This window comes from Oratosquilla oratoria, chromosome 27 (genome assembly GCF_046742065.1).
Source record: "Oratosquilla oratoria isolate Oo_2021 chromosome 27, ASM4674206v1, whole genome shotgun sequence".
NCBI lineage: Eukaryota > Metazoa > Arthropoda > Malacostraca > Stomatopoda > Squillidae > Oratosquilla > Oratosquilla oratoria.
In genome coordinates, this window is record NC_134803.1 from 29,801,477 (window position 1) to 29,814,231 (window position 12,755).

Sequence of the window (12,755 nt, forward strand, 5' to 3'; positions counted from 1 at the left end):
TTTTATTTTACCTGGGGTAATTCATGTAGATTATACCTCCATGCCAAAGTTTGTTTTGGCAATACTGGATTATATCATTCAAAGGTTACCTATTGCAAGATATATATTTTCCTCTTTTTTTTTCTCTCTCTCTCTTTTTTTTTTCTACTTACATTTACCATTTACTGTTTCGAGTTCTTATTGTTCTTTATATATTGCAGATCCAGAGAAGATGAAAGCTTTAAATGGGCTGGACAAAGAAGTGAATGATAGGGAAATGGAGAATGGCATTGCAGAAGAACCCAAGGTGAATGGGGAAGCCGAAAGCATAGAAATGAAGTTAGTGAGCGAAAGCAGTACAGAGAAACCTCAGGCTCCATATGACTCTAACTTGCACAGAGTGGAGCGAAATGATAAACCAGAAGGAATGGTGGCATATGATGGTGATGGTGGTGGAGGGAGTAAAGAGAAAGTAGAGCATATGGATGTGGTGGAACATGGGATGGAGAAGTTACATGAAGTAAAGGAAAGGGAGGGGAGACATGAAGTTGCTGGGTCAGTGGACAGTGTTCGGGAAGTTGAAAGTGAACCCATGGAGGTGGAAGAAGGGAAGAAAAGTTATGAGGGTGTAACGGTCCAGGAAAGAGAAGTTGTTAAAGTCAAGGAAGCAGTGGAACCAAAGGTAGTTGAGAAGGAAAGAGAAGTAGAGAAGGTTGAGGACAAATATAAGGAAGTAAGTGAGGACAGTGGTGAAAAAAGACTTGAGAACAGAGTAGATAATCGGGTTGAAAACAAAATCCAAAAAGTAGTTCAGGACAGAATTGATAATAAAGTGGCTAAAGAAAATGAAGAAAATGTTAAGGACAAAGTTGAGGACAATGCCATGGACATAGTAAAGGAGAAAAATATTGATAAGGTTGAAGACAGAGTGGAGGTTAAGGAAAAAGTTGAGGAGAGAGGTGATAATAAAGTTGATCATAGAGCAGAAAAGAAAGATGAACATAAAGATGAACACAAAGAAAAAAGTAGAGAGGACAAAGATGAAAAAGAAAAGAAAGAAAATAAGGACAATGACAGTGAAAAGGACACTGAAAAGGAGAGAGAGGAGGGTAAAACAAAAGATAGCTGTGACAATGAGAGTGCTGCAACAGAAACCAAAGATGAGACCAATACAAGCAGTGCTAATTCTACTTCAGCTTCTTCACCCACATCTCCCAAGACACTAACAAGTAAACCAACCAAAGACAGCATGAAGAAGAAGGACAAGACAGTCACTACTGTTACTGATACTAGTCCTGCAGCAACTGCCACTGTACCAGATGATGACGAAATCAAAGAGCTGACAACACCCACAAAGAGGACAACTCGGTCAGCAACACGTAAACTCATGGATGATGATGATGATTGCAAGATCACGAATGAAGTAGTCAAATCCAAATACAGAGATGATGAAAGTGATATAGAAATGATTGAAGAAAGTGATCCCTTGGCCATCAGTGATGCAGATGTAAAGAAAGCCAAGCAGAGCAAAGAGGTAAGTTGATTATTTTGTATTCCAACATAAGTAATAGGCAGCACAAAAGGATACTTAGGAGAAGGATATGTAGTAGTGTTAATATAGTTTAGCAAAGAATATAGCAGTTTTTTGTTTATACATTTTGTAGCATGCACTGTGTTATAACTAACTATGGGATAGTTTTTTGCTGAAAATGTTCATTAAAGTAACAAAGTATACTTTGTTCCGACTAAAAAAGGTAATTTGATGCAGCTAAGAAATGGACTTCGTTAATCAATGGGGTTCTTGATTGCTTAAAACATCCCCTTCTGTATGAGTCCATTCATTTTTTCTTTTCAAAATTTTGTAAAATTTCAACCCCACTTTACATCTGTCCTCCTCTTTGCTTCCCTCACCCTGCATATTGCTTCTCCTGTCTTCCTGTACCTCACATATGCTTTGCTGGTTCTACCTTGGAACCAGTCCTCATAACACTTGCTTTTTGTCTTCCACTATTGCCTTCACCTTTGCATCCCATCATTCACTGCCTCTTGATCTTTTCCCTCCTGTGTTCCTTGTGCGCTTATCACTTATTCCTTGAAACACTCATTTTTTACTCCTGTTTTGTTGATATACCTCACCACAACCCACACTTTTCTCAGCTTCTGGTATTTTTCATTATCCTTCTCAATTAATTTGATATTCAATACTTACCTATCCCCTCCCTTTTCCTCCACTTTTCCTCCATTTGCAATTTCCATTCTACCAAAGACTTATCTGACAATCCTCCACTCCCTTCTGAAAACATGAATGTTCAGAACACTTCCCCTCCTCCATTTCAGTACCACTACATAGCCCATCAACATTCTATCAACCACTCATCCCTCCACCGCCCTTTCCCACATACATTTGTATTAGGTCCTTTTCATGAACACTGTTTATTATCATCATTTCCCATTCTAAATTCATCTCCATCATTTGTCCACAATAATTTATACCTGACACCCCAAACCTCCCTACTATTGTCTAATCTACTTCTGCATTGAAATCCCCGAATACCACTATATCTACATTCCTCCCAAAATATTTGACTCTAGTAGATTGATCCAAAAAAGAATAAAAAAATAAAAAAATCCTTTCATGTTCATCTTTCTCAGTACTTTGTGTTGGGTCTTGAGTAAAATGTGTGTGCAGACTGTGTGCCTTTTTGAGGATGATGTTGCTGTCCATTGTCTGAAATTTTTCCTCTAGTTGTGTTCAACCCCCCACACTTTGCCAATTCATTATGCACACTGCTCTTACCTTTCACAGGTGTTACTACCTATATTATCACCTACATTAGTAGCAACAGCAGCATGGATGGCTTTCTTATTGTTGTTCATGCAATACACCATGCTTTTGTTTGTTTGATTGTTGCTCTACAACCATGAGCAAATTCCCCTCATGCTCAGTGTTCAACAATTAAACCTTTCCTGCCAGCAATATTATTCGCTTGTCTTGCTTGGATTTTCTAGCAGTAGGTGCACTGTTAGGAGCACACTTGAAACCTGTGTGCAAAGATTTGTAAGATGCTAACACTGATAATAATTGTTGCCTCAAGGCTCACTGATTAGAAATGTGCAGCCCCACAGTGGCCAGAAGCAGCCCTTACATACTCCCACAGATCTATCTAGGGAAAAAAAAAATTGAATGCTGTCATTGTTGTATTATTGTAAGAATTTATGTCACTGGCTTATAGTAGTAGCAGGAGAGGAGTAGTCTCCAGATGTTTACTCTTCTTGTGTGAAAAAATGAAGGAAATCTAGTCAAAGCTGAAAAAGATCTCGAGCTCATTCTGGAGAAAGAGTTTTGACCCCTCAGAGCGGTACCTCCAGATGGAGACAGAGGTGTTCACAACTTTGGAAGATGCACCACAGGGAAATGATTCTGACATTCATTTTGCAAGGCAAACACTTGAAGGTACATGTTGGTCTCTGTAAGACACCATGTGAAGGACCAGTGACATGCTTGTAAGTGATTGTCCTTCAAGACAGACATTAAAGAGTAGTCTTCTTGCTTCTTGTCTTCAGAACTCAACAGGTGCACATTTAGTCTTTGGATTGGACTGAAGATACCTCTTCCTCTGCATCAGTTTTATTTCTTTCATCTTTTCACATTTAAGGAGATCTTATGGTTACTGCTATAAGACAGTGATGTGGAAACTGTTCCACACATACAACACAGACAACAATTCTAATGTTTTCTCAGAAAGATGTATGGGAGGGTCCAAGGACCATTGTATTCTCTTATGGGGACCTCATGTTTCCAGTCGGTGGATCTCAAGGCAACAATTGTTATCACGGCTACCAAGTCTTTTATGAAATTATAAGAACACCTGAAGCTGTTGGAAGAGCAGGAAATTTTTCATGTGAATTTTTTTCTAAATAATTTCCCAGAAAAAGTGGAGTGTGCAAATTCAGAAATGCCAAATCTATGAATGGTGAGATTCAACATGGCTACTTCCATATGATTACTTATCAAGAATGTAATGCCCAATACTAGAGTATGCATCTATAATACTTCTTTATTCAGACCTGTAGTGTTGTTCCCTCCAAATCTAATACATGTCTCCCATTTTCTTCTATTCATGTCACAGTTTTTTGTCAATAGTCCATTCTATTGTTTCTCATTATCATTCGGCATTTTATAAATTTTTCATGTTGGATCAATTGTTACTGCTCTGCACCCACCCTCCCAAGACATACATACATATACCAAGGCTTTTTCCTCCTTACAAGGGAGGTAGCCAAAAAGGAAAAGGCATAAAATCATTTCCACCCATTCCATCCCCGAATACACTCCACATCCCTCCACCCTCCCTCCCAAGACACCCCCACAAAATCTCTTCACTGAGTGACCTTGATTAACCTCTCTATGGCTACTTTTCTGAAGGTCATGGGGTCTCCTGCAAGACAGATCGTGGCCATCAGATTGATTGAATATTAAGAGGTGCATTATTTGTAGTTGTGGTTGTGGTTAATATGAATAATGACTGAACTGTTGCCATCAAAATTGGGACAAAATATTTTCTTGAACCTTGACTTGAAATTTAAAATGTTGCTTTTGCATAGTGTTAGTAAAGCCTCCTATTTTTTGTTAGATGTTTGGAAAAATATATCTGTTTAGTCTCATTGTCATTTTCCCTATCTGTAGCATATCATCTTAATATTTTGAGAAGAGATAATCATCATTTTAATCAGTACCAAACCCTTTATCATCATATGAGAATATGCTGTCGTTGCTTTAATCAGCACCCTTCAAAAGGTAGACTCATCCTGGGCAGGATAAACACTGCCAAAAGGACCACCTGCAAGATCGATAGTAGTCATTATGTTGCATTTGGTTGTGGGCCATAACATTCTCAAAGTTCATTTTACCCATATCCAAATTTTGAACTTTGTGTCTCCCCTCAGAGGGACAGAAGCCACCTGGTAGGGGTGTCAACCCAAGAGGAAAGTACTCGCCTCTGCAAGATTTTAGAGATCCTCAATGCTAAGGTATCTTGTACTCTCCACATGACTGTTGTAGATGATTGATCTTTTTCCATGACATGCAGTGTATGGAAAAGTTGTGACCCACCAGAAGTATTGAGGCACTGTGAAGTTGTAGATGTTGAACTCTTAAGAAAATTGTGCATGGTGCTCTTGAATCAAATCCAACTCTTCACAGATGTTCAAAAGATATACAATACTTGAATTTGTAAAGTAGATCTGATTGCACCATACAGTTAAGTTTGTGTGCCCAACCCCTTTGCCAGATGTCTGGGCACTTGATTTGTTTTACTGTTATTCCTAAAGATGGTCTTCCCATCGAATATGCTTAATGTAGTCAGTCCTACTTCAATGGGCAGAATGACTTTGACAAATTTGTTGTTTCCATCACCCTGGATCCCACCTTCATTGTGTCAAATATCAAAAGTCAAAATAAGGTGTGTTGAGGGAAGCATTTCCAACAGTCCTTCTCTAGATGTGACATAAAAAGTTTAGTCTGTTCTTCCCTCACAGCTTTTTATTTGTAATTAATATTAATATCATATGTCCTTTCTCTAGTAAACTCTGTCACACCAACCATGGGGTCACAGACACATCAGCAGTAGGCAAGAAAAGAGTTCTCTTATAGAGGTTCCTCATATAATATGGCTTTTTGGACCCTCTGAGTCACAGAAGCCCCCTAAAATGTTGGTTGTATCACCTACCCAGTGACCCAGGTACCTAGCTGGAAGCTTCTGAAGAATAGACCTAATTGAGTAGTCCCCTCATGGAGACCTGCTACTTTAGGGAGTTCCGTTTAGATATGTTTTCTACTTGTAGGTCAAAGACATTGCTTCTTGCATATTCACTCATAAGAAATTGACAAGATTTTGGCATAAACTGTAACTACTCCAGTTCCAGCCTCTGCCCAGCTAGAGTCTACCAGAATAAGTATTTAGGTGCTCCCTATAAGAAGTTGTTTATGTTGAGGAATTCATTAGGTGGTCACATCCTTGGTCTGGATCTAGAATATCTGTAACCTCATCATGAGCCTGGGATATGGAGAGGGCTCCTATGGATGATGTTTTAATTGTCTGCCCTTATCTGATGCAAAATTCCATCTACCCATAAGAGACCAAAGGGCAGACCATAGTGGGATCCCACAAGCAGTCAACCAGTGAAATAGTAAAACTTACCGGCACTTCATCCCTAACGTTATTACCTAAACTAGGCCAAAAGAGTAGACCAGAGAAGTGGAAGGCTGACTATAGATACCATTCAGGTGTGAATAACCTTCACTATCCTGCTGGGGACCTGTGGAGGTATAAGAGAGAACTGGAAAGAGCAACAGTGTCTCAAAATAGAGTTAACTCAAAATGTGTTTGTGTGCTAGAGACTGTTGATCGTACAGTCTTTTTCTATTTTCCACAACAAGCCCAGAATAAGAACATCACAGTAGCTCTGATATCTGCTGGTTACATGCTTCCTATTTAGTTTCCCTTTACAATATTTCAAGTGCATGTAGGGAGTAACAACACAAGTGTTTGTTACCAATTTGCCACCAAGTGATGTCATTTCATGAGAGAATTTGATTGGGTGATACATCAGCTGCCCTTACCCTTGTTCTTCCTTGGGTATGTGAATGTTCTTTATGTTTAACAGGCTTTTAAGACAATCCTTTATTCCATCTCCATTCTCCTTGACTATCACTTAATAACCTGTCAAAAGCTCCCATACTTGGCATGGCCTAAATTTGATAATCTTGAACAATCTGATCCGGTCTTTTACTACTTTTCTTCACATCATCTCAACTCCACCCATGATTTGTATTCAAGTTCCTTCAAAATAGAACTTTTTTATTTTCTTGAAGTGCCACATCAACTTGTGTCCTTTTCCTTAGTCTGCTGTTTTTTCATGTTACTGTATTGGATTTATGAGAAGATATACTTTCATTTCTCCCTCCCATCTAACCATCTCACTTTTGTCCCATCATTAGTTTCACCTACTCTGACAGCTTTCTTCCAAACTTTATTTTTGTATTTTCCATATTTTCTTTTTCTTCCTCTTCATAGCTTTTTCCAATCTGATTATATTGTATTTTATTTACATTATTTATTTTCTATTTTTTAATTGCTATTATTATTATTATTTTTCACCCATATGACTTAGTATTCTTGTCTGTTCCCAATCCTTCCAAATTGCGAATCTTACTTTCACCTCTACAGCAGTGTGGGATCTGTGTCCATAATTTTTACCCATACACTGAGTAATGGGCAGGAAATTGGAGAAAAGTGTGAGTTAAGCCAGTTGTTGTTTTCTGACAATACTGCGCTTGTGGCAGGATCAGGGAGGATTAAGGGAGTTAGTGACAGTTTGTGAAGGTATGTGAGAAGAGAGAGTTCAAGGTAAGTTTGGGTAAAAGTAAAGTGATGAGATGCACAAGGGGAGAGGATGGCAGTGATTTGGAAATGGTCTTAAACCCATTAAATTCCAATGACAAGATTCTTGTCATTTGGTCATATAAAAAAAAAAATCATAAAACACCAAAATGTTTGATCAAACATTTTGGTGTTTTATGATTTTTTGTTTTATTTGACCAAATGGCAAGAATCTTGTCATTGAAGTTTAATGAGTTAAAGGAGATAGGTTGGAGGAAGTGGATAGCTTTAGGTACTTGCAGTCACATGTGGCAGGAAAAGGAGTAGAGCTGGAGGTATATTGTAGATTGAGAGAAGCAAGTAAATGCCTTGGGGGATTAAAAAGTGTAATGAGAAATGGACATTTGAAAATGGATGCTAAGAGGATATTGTATGAAGGGGTGATTTTGCCAACAGCTCTGTATGGAGCAGAAACATGGAACATAGGAGAGGAAGAGTTTAAAAGTATGGATAGAGTGAGAAACGAGGAACTGAGAAAGAGAGTGGGGGTGGGAAAGAAGATGAGAGATAGGGCTGATGAAAGAGTATTGGGATGATTTGGACACATGGAAAGAATGAGTGAAGAAAGATTAGTAAAAGAAGTGTGGAAGGCAGAGGTGGAAGAAGTAAACATGAGGGGGCGACCAAGGATGAGATGGATGGATGGTGTAAAAAGGGTATTGGGAAAAAGGGGAATGTCTTTTGAGGAAGGAAAGGAGAAGGCAGAAGATAGGGGTGAATTGAGAATGGTTATGTATGGATGATGCTGTGATGCATGAAAGAGAGTGGGAGGGGGATGGGGATAGAGGGAGTATGAAAATATAATTTGATGCAGCCCAAAGGGATTTCTCCCTGTCTTCTCTTTTTCTACATGAGGGGACGGAGACGGAGAGGAGGGGAGGTCACCGATTAAACGAAGCAGCCTTGCTGTGGATGTGCTGTGTCTTGATACACTGCTTCTGACCTAGGGCAGTGGGTGAGATTCAGGGATGTCCCATCATCCAGGAGGAGCCAAGATACGAGCAAGGGAGTGGTGTGAATGGGAGTGAAATATGTGGGGATGGAATGGGTGGGAGTGGATTTTATGCTATATATATATATATATATATATATATATCCCTTGTTAGGGGGGAAAGAGCCTTTGGTATATATCTATGTACTTTGGTTACCTCCCTGGTAAAGGGGAAAGAGCCCTTGGTATATGTATGTATGTACTTTATCTGTACGAGAAATTTTGTATTCTCAGTCTGTGTTTTAATTTCAGGGCAAGAAAGACCCAAATGTGATTATTATTGACACCAACACACTGCTCAAGAATCAGGGCAATCTTGCAGCAGCTGTGGCAGCCTCAGGGGGAGGTGCCTCTTCCACATCGTCCGTGTCCACAGGTACTCAGAGCTCTGTAGGCTCAGCTCCAACACCATCCATGAGTATTCAAACAGCCATCCAGGCAATCACAGGAGGCATGCCAGCACAGGGACTCCAATCAGCATACATCACAGCCTTGCAACAGGTGAGGTCCAAATCTATGATATATATGGAGGCATTTTAGAGCTTATTGATCCCTTTAGGCTTGTTTCAGTTAGCACTGATAAGCTGATACATAATTTTTATGACCATTATTATTATTTAGACTATGATGGTCCATGTTGTGATGTAGCAATTTTTTATCCATGATCTGAATAACTGTAGAGTTTAGCAGTGTAACCATCATTCCAAGAAGCTGTGATAGATCATTGTTGTTGAGAAGTTTCAAATGGCCATGGTCATAATACATGGTCAAAAGGCTCCCTCCCGGTAAAGGGGGTGGCCAATTCAAAACATACACTCACCCTTTACCCATCCCTCACTCATTCAAAACCTATCCATTGTTCTGTCTTATTTTAGCCCCTGATGTATGAGAAAGGTCATCTTTGTCCCCTACCCACTGCTCAGGTTAGAGGGGTGACCAAGTCAAAACATACTCACCCTTTACCCATCCCACACTCATTCAAAACCTATCCATTGTTCTGTACTGGATGTGGAAAGATACAATAGCGGGTCACTACGAGCATAGCTCTCTTCCCGCAAAATACAACTAGGTACAACTAGGTAAATGCACACCTGGAACAAAGAAGAGAAAGAGGAGATCTACTGACCATCTACAGAATTATGAAAGGGATGGAAGTCCTCAATAGAGATGATTTACTAAAGTGGTATAAAAGAAAAACAAGAGGACATGAAACAAAACTTAAAAAGGGTAGTTGTAGAAGAGATCTGAAAAAGAATAGTTTCCCACACAGAGTGGTGGATATCTGGAATAAATTGGATGAGGAAACAGTGAATGCAAAACTATACAAGAATTTAAGAACAAACTTGATGCTGAAAGATACAAAGACGGGTCACTACGAGCATAGCTCTCTTCCCATAAAATACAACTAGGTAAATACACACACACACACACACGAGCTGTCTTTCCTTTTTTCTTTACTGAACTAGGCAACTTGGCATTTCTTATGGTGGTTTGCATCAAGTTGATAGTGATCTTTCATGAGGATAACCTATTAAAAGTAACCCTTGATAGTCATTTGCTTTTTTGTTAGAGGTTAGCCCAGACCTCCCATGGAACAGAAGCCAACTCTCCTTTAACCAGGAACTATTTGTTGTAAGTCAAATGTGTTTTGCTTCGCAAAGATCAGGTGTGGAAAGGGATGATGCTGGGGGTAACACTCATGAGTAACCTCGTGCTTATTTTTTAGCCACAACTTTTTTAATTCACAGTTATTTACTGTCATAGATGTTGGATTGCTGAGGATTTCTCAGTTCAATATACCTATTTCAAGGATGTCAGTTTCCCAGCAATAGCCAAAATTCAGCTTTCATAATTTGGTAACAAATATCCAGGATTTTATTTCTCTTTTATCTCTGTGAGTTTTTGATGGGAGAAATGGTTAAAAAAAAGAGAGAAATGGAAGTGTTGATGACAATATTTTTAATAGTGATTTTCATTTTATGTACTCCTCTGCATCAAATACCACATCATAAGTATTTAAAAAAAAAAAAAAAAAAAACACGGTTGAAAACTACATGTAAGAGTCTATTCATGAAATCCACCAACATAATTTTTCAGCCCCTGGAGGCAAAGGCCAACTGACATCCCTGTTGCCTTGAATATCAGCAGGTTTCCCTCAGCTGAGTATAATATCTTTGTATATGTCAAAATAGAATTTGACATTAACTGGAGGGAAAGGATTGTTGATCTGTTGTGACCAACATCAGAAGGATTGATTCAGTTGAGGGTTGGATTTTGGCTAGAATGGATACTATGTCATTCAAGATCCTGTTTAGATTGGGTGCACCTCTTTGCTGAATAAAATAATTTGACATTTGACACAAAAACTAAACTGTGTACCATTGTAGGGAATGGAACCCATACGATGTTTGAGGATTCACTAATTAGGATAGATCTCCTTGTGGGCAGCCCAAATGAAATAAATAAATTGTGAAGTATAACAAAATCATTCAGTAGGTGGAAGTGTAAGCTTTCAGGGGATATATTTTCCAAACAGTTCATTATAAATTATTTGTCCTCTTTCTCCTCTTCCTTGCTCCTCTTCCTCCACTTCTTCCACTTCCTCCTCTTACTCCTCTTCCTCAACTTCCTCCTCTTTCACCTGTTCTTCCATCTCCTTTCTCCTCTTCCACCTCCTTTTCCTCCCCCTTTCCCTTCCTCTTCCTCTCCCTCCATTACTCCTCCTCCCCCCACCTTTCCATTTTTTCTTCTGTCTTCTCCACCTTTCTCTCCTACATTATCCTCCCTCTCCTTCTTGTACTTCCTCCACTTCCTACTCTTATTCCTCTTCCTCCTCCTTATCCTCCTCCTCTTACTGCCATGGATCTGGAAGGTAGATTTTACATATTAAAGATGAGTAGAAAATTAATGCAGTGCCACATCTTTTCCTTTTTTATCTTCTTTCTAGCCATCTATGGGTAATGTTCAAGCAAGTTGCACTTTATTCATTACTTTCTCTTGTTAGTTTGTCAAATGTACCTCTTAACAGGCACCACATTGTGTATAGTTATTGTGTAGTCTTCAAAGATATATTTTAGAAATTAAGTGTAATACAAGTATGTCAGATTTTTCAGTTGATTGCATTATCCAGTTAGACTGTTTAGTTTTAGTAAAAGATGGTATATAAATATACATGGTGCAAACACACACACTCCATCACTCACACAGACACACACACACTAAGTTACTAAGAAAACAAAATAACAGGAGGTGTACAATGAAAGTTATTGAAATAGATGGAAGATCACTTGAATGGGAGAAAAATGAGGGTGGTAGTACTTTGAGACAAAACCTCAACCTGGGAAGAAATGATAAGTGGAGTCCCACAAGGTTCTGTATTAGTTCCAATAATGTTTGCCATATATATATAAATGACATGGATGAAGGTGTAGAATGTTATATGAACTTCTTTGCAGATGATGCAAAACTGCTAAAGAAAGTAAGTACAGAAAAAGACTGTGAAACACTACACAGAGACCTGGACAAACTCTGGGAATGGAGCCAAAAGTGGGAAGTAAACTTCAACATTAAGAAATGTAATACAATGGAGTTTGGAAAAAGTAAAAATAGAATATCAGGGCAATATAATATTGGTAAAAAGGAAGTAAAAATGTTAGCTCAGAAAAGGACCTAGGAGTAATTATCAAAAACATGACACCAGACAAATATATTAACAAAACTGTTGGACGAAGATTGGAGTATGCTGTAACACTATGGACACCCAGCACAAAAAAAAAGAATATAAAGAAATTAGAAAGAATCCAAAGGGCAATGACAAAGGTGGCACCAACACTTTCAAAATTGACATACAAACCTAAAGTGTCCTAACTGGAACTACCAACCCTGGAACAAAGAAGAGAAAGAGGAGATCTGCTGGCCATTTACAGAATCACAAAAGGCATGGAAGTTCTTGACATGACAGAGAAGATTTATTAAAGTGGGACAAAAGAAAAACAAGACATGAAAAGAAACTCAAAAAGGATATTTATAGAAGAAATCAGAAAAAAATAGTTTTCCACGCACAGTGGTGGATGTCTGGAACAAATTGGATGAAACAATAGTATGTGCAAAAACCATACAAGAATTTAAGAACAAACTAGATGCTGAAAGATACAAAGATGGGTCACTAGGGTCATAGCTCCCTTCCCGTAAAATATAACTAGGTAAACACACACACACTCACTCACTCACTCACTCACTCACTCTGAATGTATATTAATAAAGATCATCTCTAAATAAAATTAAGCAATGTAACTGGCTGTTGCATTTAACTGAGAAGACAGCATACAGGTGTGTAAATGTAT

At 38.6% G+C, this 12,755-nt stretch overlaps 1 protein-coding gene across 36 annotated transcripts in view; it reads left to right on the top strand.

Annotated features, from left to right (window-relative positions):
- MEP-1 (zinc finger protein MEP-1) overlaps window positions 1-12,755 on the top strand; it is an 89,226-nt gene that overhangs the window by 43,957 nt on the left and 32,514 nt on the right. For 35 of the 36 annotated variants that reach the window (XM_076210367.1, XM_076210370.1, XM_076210353.1 and 32 more), the window contains exons 3-5: window positions 201-1,513; window positions 4,927-5,010; window positions 8,665-8,913. In XM_076210367.1, the coding sequence (XP_076066482.1) occupies window positions 201-1,513; window positions 4,927-5,010; window positions 8,665-8,913 (1,646 nt within the window). The remainder of the gene's footprint in view (window positions 1-200; window positions 1,514-4,926; window positions 5,011-8,664; window positions 8,914-12,755) is intronic. The other variant, XM_076210362.1, reaches the window with a different exon arrangement.